The 21,853-nt window shown below is 35.2% G+C and overlaps 2 protein-coding genes and 1 non-coding gene across 3 annotated transcripts; 1 reads left to right on the forward strand and 2 right to left on the reverse strand.

The window, feature by feature from the left end:
- Nucleotides 1-659: 659 nt before the first annotated feature.
- On the forward strand, nucleotides 660-2,668 carry LOC108228002 (amidophosphoribosyltransferase, chloroplastic). Its single transcript, XM_017403447.2, has one exon. The coding sequence runs from the start codon at nucleotides 743-745 to the stop codon at nucleotides 2,453-2,455; it is 1,713 nt and encodes a 570-aa protein (XP_017258936.1). The 5' UTR covers nucleotides 660-742; the 3' UTR covers nucleotides 2,456-2,668.
- A 1,059-nt stretch (nucleotides 2,669-3,727) lies between these two features.
- On the reverse strand, nucleotides 3,728-9,383 carry LOC108227565 (bZIP transcription factor 29). Its single transcript, XM_017402782.2, has 4 exons — nucleotides 7,639-9,383; nucleotides 7,432-7,564; nucleotides 6,932-7,016; nucleotides 3,728-4,224 (listed from the first exon to the last, which is right to left on the reverse strand). Exons 1-4 carry the CDS (start codon nucleotides 8,892-8,894, stop codon nucleotides 3,989-3,991), a joined length of 1,710 nt encoding a protein of 569 aa, XP_017258271.1. The 5' UTR covers nucleotides 8,895-9,383; the 3' UTR covers nucleotides 3,728-3,988.
- Nucleotides 9,384-13,432: 4,049 nt separating this feature from the next.
- On the reverse strand, nucleotides 13,433-18,739 carry LOC108225686 (uncharacterized). The gene is made up of 6 exons (XR_010284373.1): nucleotides 18,584-18,739; nucleotides 16,865-17,132; nucleotides 16,667-16,780; nucleotides 16,259-16,572; nucleotides 16,120-16,188; nucleotides 13,433-16,016 (listed from the first exon to the last, which is right to left on the reverse strand). It is a non-coding gene; the product is annotated as an uncharacterized LOC108225686 (transcript).
- Nucleotides 18,740-21,853: the final 3,114 nt, after the last annotated feature.

A 21,853-nucleotide genomic window follows, 5' to 3' on the forward strand; every position in this document is an offset into this window, starting at 1 on the left:
TTCGTGTTTCGTGTTTCTTTGCCCACGGTCTGCATTGGAGAAGGACCTTCACTATCCTGTAACATGGTTACATTTACAAGATAAAGATAATCTGAATTCTGAGATATGTGAACTGGCAAGTAAATATTGTGTACATAGTGCAGGCTATTGTTGTTTTTATTATACATAGGTAATTCTCAATTATGTTTGATGTTGCAGGCTGCTCATATTTCTATTTCTTATTAAATTTTGGGTTATCTTTGATCCTGGTGACACCATTTAGTTGTTGTACAGGATGTAAGGCTTATGCTTATTAGTCCGCAAAGTTAACAGATTGTACTCGTTGGGTTCACTGGTGGCAAAACAGCCTGGAATCAATTTATATTTAAAAGGCAAAAGCACAAGCATATGTAGCTCTAATTTTAAAAAATACATTTAATCTAGAAGTTAACATATTGTTTAAATAACTAAAACAACACCAACTAGAACGGGTTGGGTTGGTTCAAGGTTTTAAGTAGATAAATTTTGACCCAACCCATTATAAACGGCCTAAATCAAAACCAACCCAACTAACCCATGGTTCTGAATGGGTCGGTTTAATCGGCCCAGATGAGGGTTGGGTTGGGTCGGTCCTGACGGGTTGAACAACCCATGAGCAGCCCTACCGGGGAGAGTATAAATGAAAACCTAGTTGTAGCAGTTTGGCTATTCAGAGCCCACTCACCTTGACTGTGTGTTTTGTGTGTGTACCCATCCCTCCCCCATGGCCGCCACAACCTTCAGCCATTACTCCCCACCACATATCGACACCACCAACAAGCCCTTGTCTTTTGTCCACTCAAAACTCCTATTCGCCAAAACCCTAACCCCCAGGAACTCAGTTTCTCTAAAAACCCAATCTTTGAGGCCAAACCCCCCAATATTTGAGGCCCATTCCACAGACCCAGATGATGATTATGATTATGATGGTGATAAGCCTCGTGAAGAGTGCGGTGTAGTTGGAATCTTTGCTGACCCAGAAGCTTCAAGACTCTGTTACTTAGCTCTACATGCTCTTCAACACAGGGGTCAAGAAGGTGCTGGAATTGTGACTGTTCATGACAGAGTCCTTCATTCTGTTACTGGAGTTGGGCTTGTTTCTGAAGTGTTTAATCAGTCTAAGCTTGATCAACTTCCCGGTGATTCCGCAATTGGCCATGTCAGGTACTCTACTGCTGGCTCTTCCATGTTGAAAAATGTTCAACCTTTTGTGACTAGATATAGGTATGGCTCTGTTGGGGTGGCTCATAATGGTAATTTGGTTAATTATCAGAAACTTAGGCATGAATTGGAAGATAATGGCTCCATTTTTACCACTAGTTCTGATACTGAAGTTGTTTTGCATTTGATTGCGATAAGTAAAGCCAGACCCTTCTTTTTGAGGATTGTTGAGGCTTGTGGGAAGCTTGAGGGTGCTTATAGTATGGTGTTTTTGACGGAGGAGAAGTTGGTTGCTGTTAGGGATCCTTATGGCTTTAGGCCTTTGGTTATGGGAAGGAAGAGTAATGGTGCTGTTGTCTTTGCTTCTGAGACTTGTGCTTTGGATTTGATTGAGGCTACTTATGAGAGGGAGGTTAATCCCGGGGAGGTTATTGTCGTCGATAAAACGGGTGTTCAGTCCTCACTGTGTTTGCTCACTCATGTTGTCAGGAAAGCTTGTATTTTTGAGCATATATATTTTGCTATGCCTAATTCTATTGTTTTTGGGAGGTCGGTATATGCATCTAGGCACAAGTATGGGGAGATTCTTGCTACGGAGGCTCCAGTTGAATGTGATGTTGTGATTGCTGTTCCTGATTCTGGAGTTGTGGCCGCGCTTGGTTACGCTGCAAAATCAGGTGTGCCGTTTCAACAAGGATTGATCAGGTCACATTATGTTGGGAGGACTTTTATTGAGCCTTCCCAAAAGATTCGTGATTTTGGAGTTAAGCTCAAGTTGTCACCTGTGAGGGCAGTTTTGGAAGGGAAAAGAGTTGTGGTTGTGGATGACTCGATTGTAAGAGGGACAACTTCTTCGAAGATTGTTAGGTTGTTAAAGGAGGCAGGGGCCAAAGAAGTTCATATGAGGATTGCGAGTCCACCTATCATTGGATCTTGTTATTATGGAGTGGATACTCCTAGCGCGGAGGAGCTGATATCGAATAGGTTGAGTGTGGAAGGGATCAGGGATTATATTGGATCAGATTCACTGGCCTTTCTGCCAATCGAGAGCATGAAAGAGTTCTTGGGTAGTGATTCTTCAAACTTTTGTTATGCTTGCTTTTCTGGGAAGTACCCTGTGCTTCCTACCGGCAAAGTGAAACATATTGGGGATGCGGTCGATGATGGTTTAAGTGGCAGCATGGAATACATTGATGGGGGTTGGATTCAAGAAACCAAGAATGACAAGGAGAAGAATATGATTCCAGTTGCGGAGAAAGATGAAATTGTTGCCTAAACAAGAATGTTGCTTTCATAATTAGGCATCGGGGCAACTAAATGATTTCAAAATGATACCATAAACTTATTCTTTCGATGAGCTAATTACAACAACGACGACAGTACGGGTCTCACTTGTCCCTTAAGTTCATTTGTTGTAATGTTATAGTTAATGGCTTGTGAACTTTTAAAAGCCTTGAAATATGGTTGAGTGTTAACTTTTCTTGTTCAACTTTTTGATGTCGAAGTTGGCTGCAAATCTGTTTATACAAATCTGCTGTTTGGCTTATTCTTCTTCTACCCACTAATGATTATTTGTTGGGAACTTATACAAGGATGTAATGAGTTCTTCAGCAGGAATCATCCATGATCCATACCTCTCAGGGGCGTTTGGTTGGAGAAGGGATATGGGTTGGAATGAGAAATTGAGTTAAGTTTGTATGGAATTGAGGTATTTTGGTTGAACGGTGGAATGAATATAGTTGAATTAAAATATTTATGAGTTATTAACTATAGTCAATTTAAAATATTATTAAATTAATCCTTATATATAGTTTTGATTTATTAATTTCATTTTATATTAATAAGTTATATGTAACAATATAAATAGATAAGAAAATCAAAGAAAAGAAATTTGATTTCTAAAACTCATGTTTCATACCCAACTCTGTATGGGTTTGTTGAACCAACAAAACTCATATTTCTGCTAGAGAAGCACGAACCAAACCGACCCCTTATATATTTGTACCGACCCCTTATATATTTGTATGGGTTTGTTGAACCAACAAAACTCATATTCCTGCTAGAGAAGCACGAACCAAACCGACCCCTTATATATTTGAAAGGTTCTTCAGCGGGAATCATCCATGCCTCTGATAATTATTTTTTGCAGTCCACAAGTGGCTTGAAGCATGCCTTGTCATTATATTCTGGAGAGCATGGGGATGAAGCATGCATTATTTAGGTATTTCTGTGGTTTTCTAGTAAGATGGTGGATACAACAACAATGACTTGTTAAATTTGGAATGCAAAGGGACAGCCCAATCACGAGTGTCGTAATAAAACAGAAGAACAATCTCAACAACGGGCCAGGAAAATCGCAATCACAACTGTGGAACAATTCCCACCACTATATCACAGTTCAACACATTCCTGGCGATTCATGCAGGAGTCATTCTATTCTGTCCTCAGTTTCCAGGCCTGTACAAAGGTTATTACTCGTACATATTTCGTGTCTAATGAAAATACCTAAAGCCGTTGAAGAAAATTGTTGTAGGAAAACAAAGAGAGATAGAAAAAACTTACAAGTTAAGCTCTTTAAATATCTTACGAAAACATGTAACATATCCAGTACAATATAGCAGTGCCATTAAAATCTGTAATTATTTAATACTTGTGTATGTGACTAACATTTAGGCTTATACATCTGTTTTGTTGTGGACGCAACACTAAAGAATGAATGCAATACTGAAACACGAATCATGATGACCAGATATAATAGATGATGATTAATGGCATCAAGCTTAAACATCCCTAATTTGCCCAAACCTTTTTAACCAGATTCATGCTTAGAGTTTGTACTTTCATTCTGCTGTGACTGAGATTGCTGTGCCTGCTGTTGCATTTGATGCATGTTCAGTTGGCTAGATTGTTGCTGCTGCTGTTGCTGATGCATCTGATACATCTGAGAGTTGAGTGAAAGCTGTTGAAACTTGGCTGCCTCTCCACCCATATCTGCAGTTGCAATCTTCAAGCGCTGAACCTCCGCAGTTAGAGCCTCATTCAAAGCTGTGAGGACATCCAGAAAAGCACATATTAAATTCACACATGCTAGGTCGCTCATGGGTAGACTACTTCTATAAGTGTTAATTATAAGCCGTACCAAATAATACCTCTTTTATAGGTAAGCGAACCCAATTATACTTTATGATAAACAAATTACTTACGATGTAACTCTACTGCAAGTACACAAATTTGTTGCAATAACCAAACATCAGGGGAAAAAACAAAATAAATATTGCCTAAATTATATTTCCCTAATTTAAGGTAAAGAAAAGAACTTTAGTGAGAAAAATGAAATGGTAATAATGTAAGATATTGTCCAACAGATGTTCTCAAGTTCTATTGAAGCAAAAAGAGTATGAACATAAATGGAATAGTAATTTCGTTACGGAAAGATGAATAAAATGATCTTATACTTCCTTAGTTCATTGTCTCCTCTATTAATTTCCACTTCTTTTTCGGAGAACTTCTGAAAATAAAAACAACCTTATCTCGCCAATTCCTTTACATATTTCCAAGAAACTTGAGGACAAGGTATGGAAAGAAAATGACACCTCTTTCTTTCCTTTATCTCTGATAATCAAGCTTGAAACTAATTGTAAAGACCTATTTTGGTTAGAATGTAAAATAGAAGTGACTTTACAAACAAGTCAAAGACATAGCCCACCAAGGGAAAAGCAAAAACCAAGATCATGCACTTACAGAAGAGGTTAAAGTAGAAACTTCTGTATCTCTATGTTACAAGACTCGAGTCAGCAGAACACTAGTGGCTCAGCTTATTTTAAGCCCTATCCCAGTTTTAACCCAGTTTGATCATACTTGTAATATAATTTCGTGAAAGAGAAAACTGGGTCTGCGGGTGTCCTCACGGAGGTCTCCCGAGGTTAAGGTTATAACATGAAGTATGAAATATTAATGGCAGATTCATAAATATAAGACCCAACCCCCTCCATTTACAAAAATACCCCTAATTTATTATTATAATTCTTTTAACCTCCCTCGGGCCCAGCAACCTCTTTATGAAATTACAAACAGAATTTTTTTAATTTTGTTTAAAAAATTTAAATAGTGAAAAGATATATCTATTAATTCTCAATTAAATATACATTTACTTGGATCACACTAGTATAAATTTGTTTAAATCATACATTGAGTTGGCATTAGTTATAATAAGGTAAAAAATCAATGTAAATTCAAATTTTTGACGATAGTAAACAGGCTAGTCCAGCTTACTCTAAACTCGACTTGTTTGTAAAGCTATTTAATATGCATGCACCAGCTCAAGAGCCGATATTATATTTAGGCCCATACAAATTATAGTTTCTGCTCAAATCGTTACAATATACTAGAGCTTGAACGTAGGTAAAACACATCTATGCCCGTCTCAAATCACAGGTCCTCTTGTCAGTAGCATGTCTCTCCCTGTGGGTACTGCTACTATGCTCCCAATTTCACTAAAAACTATTTCAGTGTCCCAAATTAGGGCAATATCGTGAAGTGATAGAGCCATTCCAAGAAGAAGAAGAAGAAGAAGAAGAAGAAGAGGACTATAGGTCTTCATTTCAATTCAATTGCTGTAGTTTCTCCTCCCAGGTAAGTAAATGTATCTTAAGTGTACAAATGTTAATTTTCAGAATAAAATAATTCTTATTCAAAAACAATATACTGTGCACCTATTGTTTTGTGCACCTAATAGTATATTTCAAAAGTCAAAGCTAGTCACAACTTTAAGAAAGAGGGAGTAGTATACCAACACGATATCTTGCAGCATCCCAATGTCAACATGGTGCCTTAAACCAATAGGAATGAACTTTAATAAAAATTATAGCAATAACGTCAAAACATGTAGGCCACAAGGCCATGACTAGTTCCTTGTTATGTTGTGGCACCCTTATGTTTGCCAGGTCTGCTTGATATCCTTTTATTCTGTAATTTTAGCCCACTTATGATGACACACAAACCGCAACGTCATTAATTAGCTATTAATTGGAGATAGTGTGTATATTAAAATTTTACCACGCAAACTGGATATAATATGATGCCAAAGCTTACTTCACACCACGTACATCTAACCAATACACGTGCTTAGATACATTGGTATGGTCTTTGAGGTATCTTATGTCTTAAACAGAAACAGTCTCATAAGTTACCTCCTTAGCAATCATCAAGGATGCAACAAAATCAAACTACAATCTATCTTTTGGTTTTAGTTGAGTGGGGAAAAAATGCATGAAAAAGACAAGTCATTGGAGGTAGAAAATAGACTATTTGTTTAATTCCAATTTTCAAGTCATTGTGAATACAATGATGAAAAAGAGAAGCAGACTATCAAGATAAGGCCAAATCTTTGGAGGATACATGGGGGCTGTCAGATTAAATAGTATTTATGTGAGCTCTCAACTTCAAATGGGCATGAAAAGATATATCTAATAAAACTTGAAGTCTTTGATTACAAAAAGCTACTATTTGATTAAGTATTAAACAAGCCAGTCTAATTAATGTCAGAAAATAAAAAACTCAAAATTGTGGCTTCTTGACTACCACAGATAAGGAAGAGATGTGTACAGAGACAAAGAAGTGACATAACATACAGCATTCGAGAAAAATCTGTTCAACAAAATGGCATGCAAATAAAAAAAAATCGATGCTTGCTTAACCAGAGACATTATAATCTTATTAATACAAACAAAAGATTGTAAAGAAGATATTTTACCATCACGAAGCTGTGCCTGTTGCTCCATTGCTTGCAATCGAAACTTTAGCTCATTATTGTGGTTTGTAAGCCCAGCAGAATCTCGCTGCCAGAGGGAGAGGGGAAGAGAGAGAGAGAGAATATATAAGAATAAACGCAAATAAACCTAAATCTCAATCTAAGAAGCATCAGTGTGGGTCCGGCAGTACGTAGGGATTTGGGTGAGAGAGGGATACAGCATATATAATAATCTTCTAAATATATACTTTATGTTATAAATGAAAAAATCCAGTTACAAAACTAATAACTTTATGCATCTAAAACACAAGAATGTACATCAAATCATTTATTGTTGTTGTACACATTGTGAAAAAGAAATCTTTTGGTTAATATCTTATGAGTATCCAAGTATTTCCAAGAATCCGAGTATCTGATATGGGAGTGTGGGGATACGGGGATTGGTTCTGTTACCAAAGAGTCCATGCTTCTTAGATCTCAATCTATAACACATTAGCGCTCACCTGCAGGAGCGTAAGTTGGGCAGAAAGTGTGGTTGCTTCTGTTTGTAGTGTTTGAACCTTGTGTTCCAACTCTGAGATGTACCGCATCTTTCGCTCTTTGGAACGAGCAGCAGATTGACGATTTGCCAATATCCTGCAAGTCAAGAATTATTTAGAGCACTATACCACATTCAACTATAATATGCAGTATTACTCAAAATATCCTACCTTTTAGCGCGCTTTGGGTCACTTAATGCTATCTCAGAAAGTTTTTCATTTGCCATAATTTTTTTGAGTTCAGCACCACTGAATTCACCATTTCCAAACTCCAAGCTAAATGTGTTCTCATCGATGGAGTTGCTTGGAGAGAGCTGTCCAGCGCGTTGCCCTGGGGAAGGAGGTAATTTTGGTGACTCATCACCGAAGTTCATACTCCCCATAAAACTATCCATTGAGATGCTTCTATAGTGTCTGCTTGTTGGAGCTATATCTCCCCCTGCATTTCTTTTGAGCCCTTCCTTTTTATCAGCAGATGAAGAGATTCCAGGTCTCTGCATACTGTTACCACTTTCATTTATACTGCTTGTAGCTTCATTATCACTGCTATCACCATTTGTCTTGGTACCACTTACTTTACTGTCTATATCTTCCCGATTTTCTGTGCCCTGCTTATCACCAGTTTCAGAAGAGTTTAATGCTTCAAGCTTATCCAAATTCATATACGCAGAAAACAAGTCATCCACAACTTCTCCAGATTTCCTCTCTCCCATTCCTTCTGCATTACTGTCACCAATTCCTTTATCCCAGCATTCTTCCCGTTTAACCAGCTGCACTGGTTTTAATCCCATACTATCTCTTGTAGAGGCTGCACGTTCTGCTGAACTCCTTAAGGGGATTAGAGGTGGTGAAGTTTGCATTATAGTTGAAAACCCAAAAGGGATATCACTGTTAGACCTCCTGTGCGCCTTACGAGGAGGAAGGCTCTCACCAACCCTCAACGAATTCCCTTTGGAGAAAGGTGAGTGTAAATTGCCGTCACGGTCCTCCATCGACACATCAGGAGACACAATGTCAGAAACTGGTGTAACAGATGAATCCCGATAAGGAGAAGGGCTCAATGGAGGCAAAGAATCAAGCGGAAAGAATGATGGTTGGGATAAAGATCTAGTATGCGATACCCCCGATCCCTGACCAAAATTCCCCGGACCCATTTGCTGATTTCCGCTTCTTGTTCCTGGGATCTGCGAATAAGGTGAAATAGGTGGCATTTGTGGATGGGATGGCGGTATCCCAACCCTCTTATTACTTTCACCACCAAAACTAGGCGAAAACTGTCTCATCTGAGCTCGAAGTTGAGAATTATTAAACTGAGGTATATCAAGCTGGTTAACGGAATGACTTAATTTCGGAGCAGACGATGAATTCCCAAATGATGATTGCAGTATATGCATCATATCAGTATTACCCTCCTCACTATCACCCATTTCAACCAATTCAACAATGTCTCTCGAAACTCACCTAAATTATCACCTCTAAACCAAACCTAATCACTAAAGTTTCAAGCTTTATATCAAACCAAACCAAACAAAAGCCTCCAACAACACAAACAAATAAGATTAAAACGATAACAACTTTATATCAAACCAAACATAACCCTCCAAGAAAACAAACAAAAAGATAACAACTTCAAATTCAGAAATGACAACAAAAATCAACTCATAATATATATATATACCTTTTTTATTATTAAAAACATAAATTGTACCAATTTAAAGTAGTTGAGCTAGGGTTTCAACGCCCACATTTGGCGGCAATTCCCGAAGTTACCAAAGCGTTGACGAAGAAAACCAAGGTGATTAAGCTCTTTCTCTCTCTAAAAAATCCATTCTTTCTCTCTCTACAAATCTTAGTGATATATTTTTCTCTCTCTATATCGACGGACGGTGATATGTACACGGATATCATGACGACGACTACGAGTAATAAAAAATAGCGCGTGAATTTAATGAGAATTTCATTTAATTTGGTTGTCATTTGAATTTCATTCCGACTGAATTTGGGCGTTGTAATATTTTCTCCACTATCAACGCAGATTATGTTGCACTAAATCACTCTACAATCTACTATTTATTATTATTCTTTTATATTTTATTGTTTTTGTCTTGAAGCAATTTGTGGACTTTTTGTTCGAAATCTTGTTTATTTTTTCTTGCACGTTATACATGTGGTGAAACTATTCTTTAATACAGTAATTGCGTAAAGTAAATTAATTGTGATTAAATTTAATGCCAGCATATTTGGGTTTTTTTTTTCAAATAACTTTTTCAGTCATAACCGCATGAACTGTGAAGTTAAAGGTCATTATGAGCACGGCTGCGATATGATCGGTTTATACCGAATACCCTCTATCAAGTATCGGATCATATTATATTTTGGGATCATATTACTCGGATATAAACTGATCCTGGATATTTGGGGTCCAAATCTAAACCGAATATGAGCTAGTATCATATTTTCTATTTTTTAACCAAATAATTTATGATCCACCTAATATAAGTCGAATATAATACACTGCCATTAAATATCATTTTAATTTTAATTATTCAAATAATTATTATTTAGTCCAAATAAACATAATACTATAAAAATATAATAATTACAAACTAGATACTTATAATTTTATGTATGTATATATGATTTATTATATATATATATATATATATATATATATATATATATAGGCTCTTATTCCATGGAGACCCAATTTATATGGAGTTCCGTGGAGAACCCTCTTCTCAAATCTGGACCATTAAATCAAGACCACATCCGACGGTTAACGATAATAGATAATAAAAATTAAAAAAATGTTACGAAGTATGCATCAGTTACCTCTTTTTCTCTCCTCTCCGTCTTCTCTCTCCCCAGCGGCTCTCTCCCGTCTATTCCTCGAGTGTTAACTCTCTGGAAGCCATTGTTTTGATCTCTCCTTACTTTAAACCACTACGACATGGCGTCTTTAACAAATCAAGCTCATTCATCCACAAATCAAGCTCAGATCTGTGATAGTGTTGATTAACCAGTTCATCAGGTTCATTATCTCCCTCTCTCTTGATTTTGATTTTCTTACACTTACAATCTCTCTATCTTTCTATTGATTTTGATTTGTTATATGTTAAATTTTAAGTTTTATTATTCATATGATATGTATTAGTTTCAATTCGTATTAATTTGACTCGCTTTTACTTTTAAGTCTATAGCTATACAGTTCCTTATCTGTCTCTATTGATTTTGATTTGTTAAATGCTGAATTTCAAATTTAATTATTCATCAGATATGTTTTATTTTTAATTTGTATCATTTTTTTACTGGTCTTGTTCTTGAAACAAATCAGTTTGTTTTAATTTTTAGTTTTTAACAGTAATGTTGCTTTGTTTCTACCGTGGAATCTTTTTTTATAAATAATGCAATTTGAAATTTTTTGAACTATGGTTCTGTTGGAGAATCAAGACAGTGAATTTATTAAAACTTTAAATTTTGCATAGTTCTGTATTATAGGTTTGGTTCTATAGTAGAATCTTCTGTGACAGAGTTCTAATTAGAACCAATATGCCAATATGTATGGTTGGTAAGTGGTAACTATTTACGCTTCTGTTGTAGAACCAATATGTATTGTTCAATGGTAGCATATTGTTTGGTTTGTTAAAAGCATTCCAAAACATTGTTTTACATTGTGGCTTGCGATTAGAGGTCGTCTTCTCACTCAAGATCGTCTTTACAGCTGGCAGGTTCATCAAAATGTGTTTTTTAGTTTTTGTGAAGATGCTAGGGACTCAGCTCATCATTTGTTTTTTGAATGTGCCTTCTGTTCTGAGGTTTTAAAGGCTTTTCAATCCAAGGGATATTGTTTGTGGTATGCTGGTGATTGGGAGATTTTTATTCGTCGTGCTGCAGAAAATTGGCGGGGTAAATTGCTTCACTGTTTGATTAATAAAATTGTTCTAGCGGCCATGATTTTTCATTTACAGCATGGTGTATTTGCTGATTAATTATGTGCAAGTTGACACTTTACTTGTGTATTTCATTACAGGACAGGTTTCTTTAGGTTTCTGTGCTGTAGTAATTATTCTTGCGGAGCCCAGGAATTGCAGTACTGGTTGGATTTTTGTTTTATTTGGCTGGCATTGTGGTGCTGTTAATGATTTTAGAAATGCTGTTTTAAGCGTTTGGAGGTCAGATGTCATCAGGCATACTCAGCAGTTGGTATGGGGTTATTCCGCTGATCTGCTTATTTGTAATCTTCACAGCTGCATTCTATGGGCCTGGGGAAAAAATTTATGCTGCAATTTTTCAAGTTTCTGGTGGTTCATTGTTGAGTGGATTGATATGGCGTTGGCGAGGTTTTTGTCTCTGAGTAATTGGCGTCCTCTCCTGGTGTTTAATGTTGTTGGCCTACTGATATTTTTGGTCATTAGATTTGTGGAGTATTTCTTATTGTTAATCATCTCAGTGATTTTAGTTGGTCTGCTGGTATGAAGGTTTGGGGTCTGCGCAGTTGCTTAATTGTTAATTCTGTGCGCTGCAGCTATTATCTGTCCCTTTTTATGCCTGCTGTCGGTGTCATGGGTGTGGCTGTGTTAGTTTTGTGGGTCTGTGGTGCTCTGCTGGGAGTGTTTAGATGGTTGGGGGGTTTTCGGAGTTATGCAGTTTGGCTGGAGGTGTGGTTTTTGTTTGTGTTCTAGTGGTGGCCTGATGGTTTGATAGTTGTTTTTTGAAGAGGAATTCTTTTTGGCATGCGGCCTGGTTTTGTTTCTGGCAGTGTAAGCAAGAGTTGCATTTTTTAGTTGAGCTTATTTGGCTGGCATATGTTCTGTTCATTAGCTGGCATTTTGTTATTTTTATTTTATTTTTTCTTCTCCTGCTTTAGCGGTAGTTGTTCCTCTTTGAGTTTGTTCTTGGAGGTTTTCTAAGAGGAGTCCTCTTTTTGTATTTTTTTTTTCTTGTTATAAAATTCATATGAGGTGCCATCCTCATTTATCCAAAAAAATAATTAGTTTTTAGTTGTATTGTAGCTTTTGTTCTACTATGGAATCTTTTTTTGTTGTTGTAAATGATGCAGTTTGAATTATTTCTTGAAATTTGATTCTGATGCAGAATCAAGATAGTGAATTTATTAAAATTCTAATATTTTTTTCTGTATTATGTTTGGTTCTATAATAGAATCTATTTAATAAGTCTAATTGAAAATAGTATGTCAGGGTGGTAAATATTTAAGCTTCTAAGGTAGAATCAAGACATTACTTTTGATTAATATTATTTGTGTAATATTTTAATTTTAATTATATTATTTTGACTGTATTATAAAAGAAAAATAACGAACAAGCATTTGTCGAGTTGTTTTAATAAGTTTGAATCTATAGCAGAATCAATTTAATGTTCTTCTATAATGTTTTGACGACTAAGAGAAAACTTTTATGTCATTTTTTTTTTCTGGCTTAACAGTTCAATTTCAGGGTTATCTTTTGAGTTTAGAAAATACGAGATGATGTTTTATTAATTTTGGGGATTGCCTTTTGGGTTTCAGAAAAATATGGGACGATGTTTCATTGATTTTTGGGTTGTCTTTTGTGTTTTAAAAAAATACGGGATATCGGTGATAAAAATACTTTTGTGTCGCTCGTTTATGACTTAACAGTTAATTTAAGGGATTACTTTTTTTTAATTGATTCTAGTGTAGGATCAAATTAGTATAGAACCATTACATTAAATTAAAGAATTGATTCTGGTGTAGAGCCATAATAGTATTTGCTTTTGTAAATTTGTTGAATTGGTTTTTAATTCGAGGTATTGATGATATTCCTCATACACAAAATACATTTTCATAAAATACTAATGATATAATATCAACGACTGACGATAGACACCACTCACTGGTGATGACATATATGAAAAATCCTGACATAGGAATGAAATACTGATGTTTAATTGATTCTATAACAGAACCATGTTTTAGGAGTAATTGCAATATTACAAAGATTTGCTATTTATAAAAGGTACCATACACAATATACCAATGATCTTGTACAAACAAAAAAGACTTACAATGCATCCTCTTCTACTGGCTCTAGATGATGCTCAACTAATGGTGACCCTGAGAGAGCCTCAATCACATATTGATCAAACAATGCATCCTGAATTTGATCTAAGAAAGTTCTAACATGAAAAAATATAACTAGAACATTAACAAGCAGTGTCTTTACAAACCATATCAAAGTCCCCGCCAACAAACAAACCCAAGCTTTAATCACGTAACTTAAGGCCTTACCATGAACCAAGTTCTCAACTCTATCAACCAACACGAATCTCTAGGAAATCAAAATCAAAGACAACCAAATTCAATTCCTGACAGCATGACCAGATATAACTGCGCCTGGAGTTGGGATTCTAGCAGCATGGTCTCCAGCTGCCCCTCTTTCCGGAATAAACGGTGACAACAGAAGAATATTGTACAACATTAGATCAGGAACTTCTATGTCTTGTCCACATGCCGCCGCTGTAGCTGCATATATCAAATCCTTTTTCCCTCTTGGTCTCCTGCTGCAAAAATCTGCTCTCATGACCACTGGTAAGATACACATTTGAAATCTTACAATATACATTAATCCGAATTCTTGATCAAATCCAACTAACTAATATATTGTGAACTATAACTGGTAAGATACTTATTTTCATACCCTGTACAAACAGAAGATAGAAAAGATTCTGACCTTCCAAGGAGTTGGCAACACCTCTGAAGTTTTTCACAACCAATTTGTGTAGATCTACTCCTGACCAAATGGGGTATATGCATATTTACGAGCATACAAACACCACCTCCGAGATATTAATAACAATCTCGAAAATGCTGTTTTAATGTAACATCCGGATACCCAAACAATACAATACGTCAACAAGAAACAATGAAATCCATATTCATATTGCTTCATTGCAGGATGTTATTTCAAATAGCTCGCACAGAAACATAATAAACAATATGCAAATCACAGAATTTGGAGTGTATGGGGGTTTTAGAATAAGTAATTTATACTTGATGCTACTACAGAATCATAATTTATGGTTGACATATTATAATTCAAAAACTGATTCTAGTGTAGAACCAAACTCAAGTATTAATTTTTTTTTCATAGTTTTGTATTGTAGGTTTGGTTCTACAACAGAATCTTTTTTAACAAGTCCTAATTGAAAACAATATGTCTGGCTAATATATATTTATGATTTTGTTTTAGAATCAAGACATTGCCCTTAATTAATATTTAAATTAATTAATAATTTTAATTTTAATTTCAATTTCAATCTTAATTTTTACGTTGATTTTACTATATAAGCAAAATAACAAACAAGCATTTGACAAGTTGTTTTAATTAGTTTGAATCTTATAATGAAATCAATTTAATTTTTTTTATACTGTTATAATATTCTAGCGATTAAGAGAAATTTGCAAGATACTGTTAATGAGCTCCTGATGAGCTCGTCAGGAGCTAATATATTACCAAACTCCTGATATGCTAAATTGCAAATCAATACATTGTAAGCATGCTAAATTTGCAAGAAAATTCTATAGGAAATTTGGTCCTTAAATTTACATGAACATTTGCTTCTATAAACAAACTGAATATTAAATTTGGGCCTTAAATTTACAAGTAAATTTGGCTCTTCCTTCTCCTGTTAGGTGTTAGGTGTGTACAAAACCTTTAATATATTCACTAAGTTGTTCGATATTATCCCTTTCAGATCAACTGAAATAAACAAAGGTAAAATCCCAAGTCCTTCCTTTTTCTCTGCAGTCAAAAATATAAAGACGTGGAAATTCATAATCTGGTACTCGACAATATCAGCAATTTTGATACGTTTGCGTGAACTTCAGACATAACTCAGAAAAAGTTCCAAGTACATTACATGCTTAAATGTGGGACATTATCCACTATTTTAAGTGATATTATTTCACCTTATAACCTGTTATGCCAAAAGAATTCATATGAGAGCAAATGTATCCCTGCCACCTACATACACAACTCTATAACTCTTTAAGTAAATACAGTATGATCTAGCTCATCTAGCCCCATCTTAAAGCCTCTCACCTACAATACCACATGCTTTAGCCTTACATAGGTAACTAGTGCCTAGCACAAATATATTCTCCTTCACTTGTAAATGAAGGTTGAATACAGATCGTAGGGTAGACATAGGTGCAAAAATTTGAAAAGGGTTATATAATATCTATAACTTATGTTTTATATCATTGCAGGGTGGATGGAGCAATAAAAAATTGTTTACCCGTAGAAGACTCCGACTTGTGTATAGTTATGCTTTTTAATGAACCCATTCTCAGATTCTTCAGTACTCGTAGTTGCTTTTTCTACAGTGTGCGAATATGTGCAAGAAGGAAGCAATTACCATAATCATAAAGTATATCTTGTAATATATTATCTCAAAGTATCAATGTCATTGAGTAGCAATTAATCATTTATATTAACAAAAGCTTACTAATTTTATCAATTGCAGCAGCTAGTTTGTAGTTCATGGGTGTTGATCACGTCCTGGGGAATGCTCTATCAGGATGATAGGTGATCTTGATTAGCAAGATAAAGCAAACCCTATCCAACATTACATAAGAAACTAAGACATGCTAGCGGAAGAGACATTTCAACTAACCTCCAGAATCCATCCAATGTAAGCGAAATTGTTTACATGTTGGTTCATGTCCAGATCAACTCTTCGTGGCTGCAATGTTGAAAAACTCAGTGTTGGCATGGAGCATTCTGATAGAATCTATAAGGTCGAAAAATCTTACTGCAAGGCCGAGACTGGAAAAGGTAGCAGGATCTTCTAGCTTCGATATCTTCTTTAAGCTGTAATTGTCTTCTTCAGGAAATGTGAATCTGAGACAAACACAACAGAATGCCCAGATAATAATCAAACAATATATCATCAAAAACAAAAGAGGGCAGACAGAATTTATGATCACCAGAAATTAATCTGGGAATAAGATATCAATCGCTGGCTTGACTTGCCTCGGGGTTTTTGGGCGGAGAACCTAAATATTCATCGCGGACTTCATCACTGACTTTCTGAAATCTTCTACTATCTTGATGCATCATCCACTTGCTGCAATGAAAACCTTCCTAAATGTCAATCTAGAAGAACCACCCACAAGTCTTATCATTTTTGTATCCATGATACATGAGAAATATAGAGGCACCTTGTTGCTCTACCAATGACTTCGCCATTGGAGTAATCTCTGATAATCCAGTCGCGTCTGGTCCCAATTCTTCCTTCGCTGTGGCCCCATGTCTCAATCTCAACCACGTCACTCCTGTTTGACAAAATTTCAACAAATAATAAAACATGACAGTTGAACAAAGCTCATGAATCATAATATTACAGATTCATATCTTACCAAGCAGGGTACTTGTAGACTTCAATGTGCATTCGGGCTGTCACCCATATGAGATTCAATCTTCTCATGGTAGTTGTAGTTGTAGTCGAAAATCCATCAGTTGAGAAGCCAACAATCTGAGAATGGTTGCAGTCAAATGCTAATGCTGGACATCAATTGTACGGAAATTCTTCAGGGATCCAAGATGCAGTTAATAATGGACTCATGTCACCAATGTCACAGGCTAAATTCCATTCAAACGAGGAATGCAAGTTGCCGAACCTCTCGTCTGAAATAAGAGAAAACCAGTTAGTGAAAACTTTGCCCTAACCTCTTCTTCAAGATGCCCTGGGACACAACAACTGAAAGTGTCAATTAATATACAATAGTAACAAGAAGCTTTATCGACATATGAGCACCAGTGTGGTGGCAATGACTTGAAGGTGAAATAAACGTTGAGCTTAATTGTTAGATGTACGAGACCACTGGACATTTACATATAGGAATTCATATGAACATGCTACAGAATGGTAATGAACACCAGAATCCTTGGATGACAACTATGAGACACTGAACTAATCTAGAACAAATATAACATGTCCAGAGGGAAGAACCAAATCTTGGAAACCACCAAAGATGATCTATGAGGATCTGAAGACATGTGTCCTAGGAGGTCAATCATCCGACCAAACAAAATGAAGAAAACAGAAAGCGCAGCACCATGCATACATGATCCAACACTTCCAAAGAACACCAATATATAATCCTTAGTATCAGCTGCAGCAAAGAGTCCAATCAACGAGACAATCTCTTTTTAGCTTGAGATTGACTCAGGCTGGTTTATTTTTGAAACTGCATTCTCATCGGTATCTATCTGGGAAGGGGGAGTTCTAAGTCTCCCATAATTAACTTGAAAGATGGAAATGCACAACTGATATCACTTGATCATGCAAAGCTTAATAGAATCTTAGTTTTAAAACACCTTATACTATAGAATCACAATTCTACAATATTTGGTTGTGTTACAGAATCATAATTTATCTACTGCCCCATTTATTTTGGTTCTATGACAGAATTTTAATTTTAAAACACCTCTTACTATAGATCACAATTTCTTCAAAATTTTGTAAGCTCCATAAATTTTGGTTCTATTACAGAATCTTAGTTTTAAAACGCCTTGTACTATATAACCACAATTCTACAAAATCTGGATCTATTATAGAATCATAATTTATCTACCGCTACATAAATTTTGGTTCTTTTACAGAAACTTAATTTTAAAACACTTCTTACCATAGAATCACAATTTTACAAAATTTGGTCCTATTACAGAATCATAATTTATAATTCAAATTTATATACGAACTACGTTAACCTCAATATCAACTAGTTAATAAAGACATGATAAACATATGCTTCTATTGGAGAAGCACAACTTCACAAATTTTGATTCCACTACAGAACATTAATTTTAAACAAAAATAAGCATCAACTAAATCCAGACAAAAACTAATTTCACAAAACTACATCAATGCTTCTACTCTAGAATCAGAATTTTACAAAATATGATTTGAACCCTAAACCTTTATACAACACACATAAAAATCAAAATTAATTAGCTTATTTGTATATAGAATCAGAATATGCATATAGAATCATACCTAACTTAAAAGAAACATATAAACGCTTGTATCTTCTACAATTTTTCATAAAAACAAGCCGAAAGATGATAATTAGTACCTTTTTCCCAACATGTCCTGCTCGATGCTCGCGATAAATCAAGGAAACAAGTTCAGATCTGAGAAAATATGCTTACGATAACCTCCCTCTTTCGTTCTCTTCCTCTCTCGCTTCCACTCGCTCTTTCTCTCGCTCTCTCCGCGCGTAACTCCTGTTTTTTTTTGAACTATTTTACATATTTGGTTTAACTGTTTTGTTTTATTATATCACAGCCGTTGCTTTAAATTAAGGGTCAGATCAGAGGTCTCCACGGTACTCCACATAAGAAGGATCTCCATAGAGTGGGACTCTCTCTCTATATATATATATATATATATATATATATATATATATATGAAGATAATATACATTATCACGTTAATAATTTATATTTTTATGAAGATTTAAACTTAAATAAGATATTAAAATGTTATAAAATAATGACTATTTACTTACAAATATGAAAAATAACATAAAACCTAATCTGAGCGGATATATGAGTTCTCATATCCGGTGTCATATTTTATTCGTGTGTAATTTTTTTACTAGATTTGGATCGTTTTTAAAACAGATATGAGATATATATCATATTTTCGAGCCGGATATAAGCTGGGATACTAGATAGTCGTAATGGGTCTGTAACCCCCAATTATGAGCATGGTATTATGAATGGTCAGTAGTTTCCTCTTAAGCAAATTCCGATTACAAATTTTTTGATAGGTTTAATTATTTTTTTTAGGATTGGATTCTTGGAGTATCAAGAGATTTTATCTAAATCATTTTTTCAATAGTATTTTCTATTATTTTTAATACACATTCCAATGATGATATACAGTAATTATTTTTATTAATAGAGGGCAAATATTTTGTATTATATGCGGTATATTTGGAAAAACGGTAATATGCTTTTATTTAGATATTAACCAACCTTTTTAGATATGACAAGCAGTATTTACGTAGTATTATAGTTTAGATCAATTTGTATGACAAACATGATAAACATATAATATTAATATTATAACACTATAAATCTTAGTCTTTTTCTAATCTAGATGTTGTTATAAACGAATATATATATTACAAGGTCGAGTTATCTCTTTTGGATTTTTACGGAGTCATGATTAATATACTGAGATGAAATGTGTGTAGGAAAAGAAGAGAGCAAACCGAAAAGAACTTGAGAGAATGAAGGAGTCGTGGCGTGAATTAACACTGCCCTAAAGTTGAATTTGCCCCGCTACGTACACACGACCTCTTGGCAATCAACCTCCAAGGTTACACGACTTCTATTTCTTTGGTGTAGTACAAAGAAATAGATTGAAAACACTCTTGATCATTGCCCAAAAATATACTTATATCTATAAGAGAGGAAAATTGTTTTTGTGTGTGTGCAAACATGAGGGGGAGACCTCCTTTTATAAGAGCTCAAACTTGTAACTCCAAGAATGGCCAAAAGACACCATTAATTCAAGGAGGTAAAAAGGCTCCAAAGTGAAAAGTCACAAACTGAAAAGTCTTGAAGATTTTTCTAGATTTTTCTTTTAAAGCAAACTATAGAAATAATATTTATATTAATATTAATTCTAACATTCCCCCACATGCTGCAAAAGAAAAATAATTTAAGTAATTTAATGGGTAATGGATAGTCGGTTTCTTAAGCACCAATGTCTTGTGGACTTGAATTGATACCGGTGCATACAAACATGCCTCAAAACCATGTGAGGTAGAAAAATCCTTGAACCTCTCACGGAAGTTAGTGAAAACATATTTGCGCACTTTAACCTTTCTCAAATCAAGAAGTGATTTCGCAAATTATATTTTTATATAAGTGCCCCCACATTGTACCTGGATTTTCGTGAACGCTCTAGAGGTCCTTCGCCAAAGGACTCTCATAGGGGGTTGGGCAATAGCCCCACATTCACATAGGTAAGTTCATCAAGTTTGTATTGTCGCAAACCACCTCTTACGAGACTATGAACTTATTAAGAGCATTAGCTCATCCTAACACATGTGACAATAATAAAAATACTACATCACTTTATTAATAGGAATGGTAGTAGTATATAAACATGAGTTCTTTTATGATTTCGTTTGACCCATTGAACTTAAACAAGTTTAAGATGGGTGTCCATCACAATTCACTCCACAATAGGCTTTAAACCCATTCCTTGTGCTGACTCCAACACTAATTTTCTACAAAGGCCTTTGGTGAGAGGATCTGCAATATTCCTCTCTGATTTTACATACTCGAGTGATATCACATTATTTCTGATCAGACTTCGAATTATAGCATGCCTCAAGCGAATATGTCTTTTCTTCCCATTGTAGAGTTGATTATTCGCTAGTCCCATTGCAGCTTGTGAGTCACAATGCATTGAAACTGATGGAGCTGGCTTCCCCCACAAAGGAATATCAGCAAGTAAACATCTTAGCCATTCAGCTTCTTGACCAGCCAACTCCAACGCAATAAACTCAGATTCTTGTGTGGATTTAGCATGACAAGTTTGTTTTGAAGATTTCCAAGATATAGCAGCTCCAGCAAGAGTGAATACATAACCACTAGTAGATTGAATCTCATCATTATCCGACACCCAATTTGCATCACAATATCCTTCCAAAACATGAGGACTTCTTTGATAATGCAAACCCCAATTTATAGTACCCTTTAAATACTTCAACAATCTAATCAAAGCACCCCAATGATCACGATTAGGATTGTGAGTGTATCTACTCAGTCTACTAACAGTATATGCTATATCAGGCCTGGTATGATTCATCAAAAACATTACACTTCCAATTATCTTGGCATACTCTTCTTGGGAAACACTATGACCTTTATTCTTTTTCAAATGAATACTAGGATCATATGGTGTCTTCACAGGGGTACAATCAAATTGATTAAATTTCTTTAAAATTTTCTCAACATAATGAGACTGGTTTAACGACAACCCATATGAATTCCTAGTAATTTTTATGCCAAGAATCACATCTGCCTCTCCTAAATCCTTCATATCAAAACAGGAACTTAGGAAGGCCTTGCTAGTATTTACCACATCAATATTGGTACCAAAAATTAACATATCATCAACATATAGACATATGATCACACAACCAAATTGAACAAATTTAGAATAAACACATGCATCAGAATCATTTACTTGGAAGCCATCAGAGATGATAGTTTGATGAAATTTTTCATACCAGTCTTTCGGAGCTTGTCTGAGGCCATACAATGATCTTATAAGCCGACATACCTTGTCTTCATATCCCGGGACAACACATCCTTCTGGT

Source organism: Daucus carota, chromosome 6 (assembly GCF_001625215.2).
Source record: "Daucus carota subsp. sativus chromosome 6, DH1 v3.0, whole genome shotgun sequence".
Lineage (NCBI taxonomy): Eukaryota > Viridiplantae > Streptophyta > Magnoliopsida > Apiales > Apiaceae > Daucus > Daucus carota.

What these genes read in the sequence shown, in the direction of transcription:
- LOC108227565 (XM_017402782.2), bottom strand. Translation starts at nt 8,894, where the DNA reads ATGGGTGATAGTGAGGAGGGTAATACTGATATGATGCATATACTGCAA. An exon ending in GACCCAAAGCGCGCTAAAAG is followed by an intron (nt 7,565 to 7,638) that starts GTAGGATATTTT and finishes CTTGACTTGCAG; the next exon opens with GATATTGGCAAATCGTCAAT. An exon ending in CCCAACTTACGCTCCTGCAG is followed by an intron (nt 7,017 to 7,431) that starts GTGAGCGCTAAT and finishes TCCCTCTGGCAG; the next exon opens with CGAGATTCTGCTGGGCTTAC.
- LOC108228002 (XM_017403447.2), top strand. Translation starts at nt 743, where the DNA reads ATGGCCGCCACAACCTTCAGCCATTACTCCCCACCACATATCGACACC.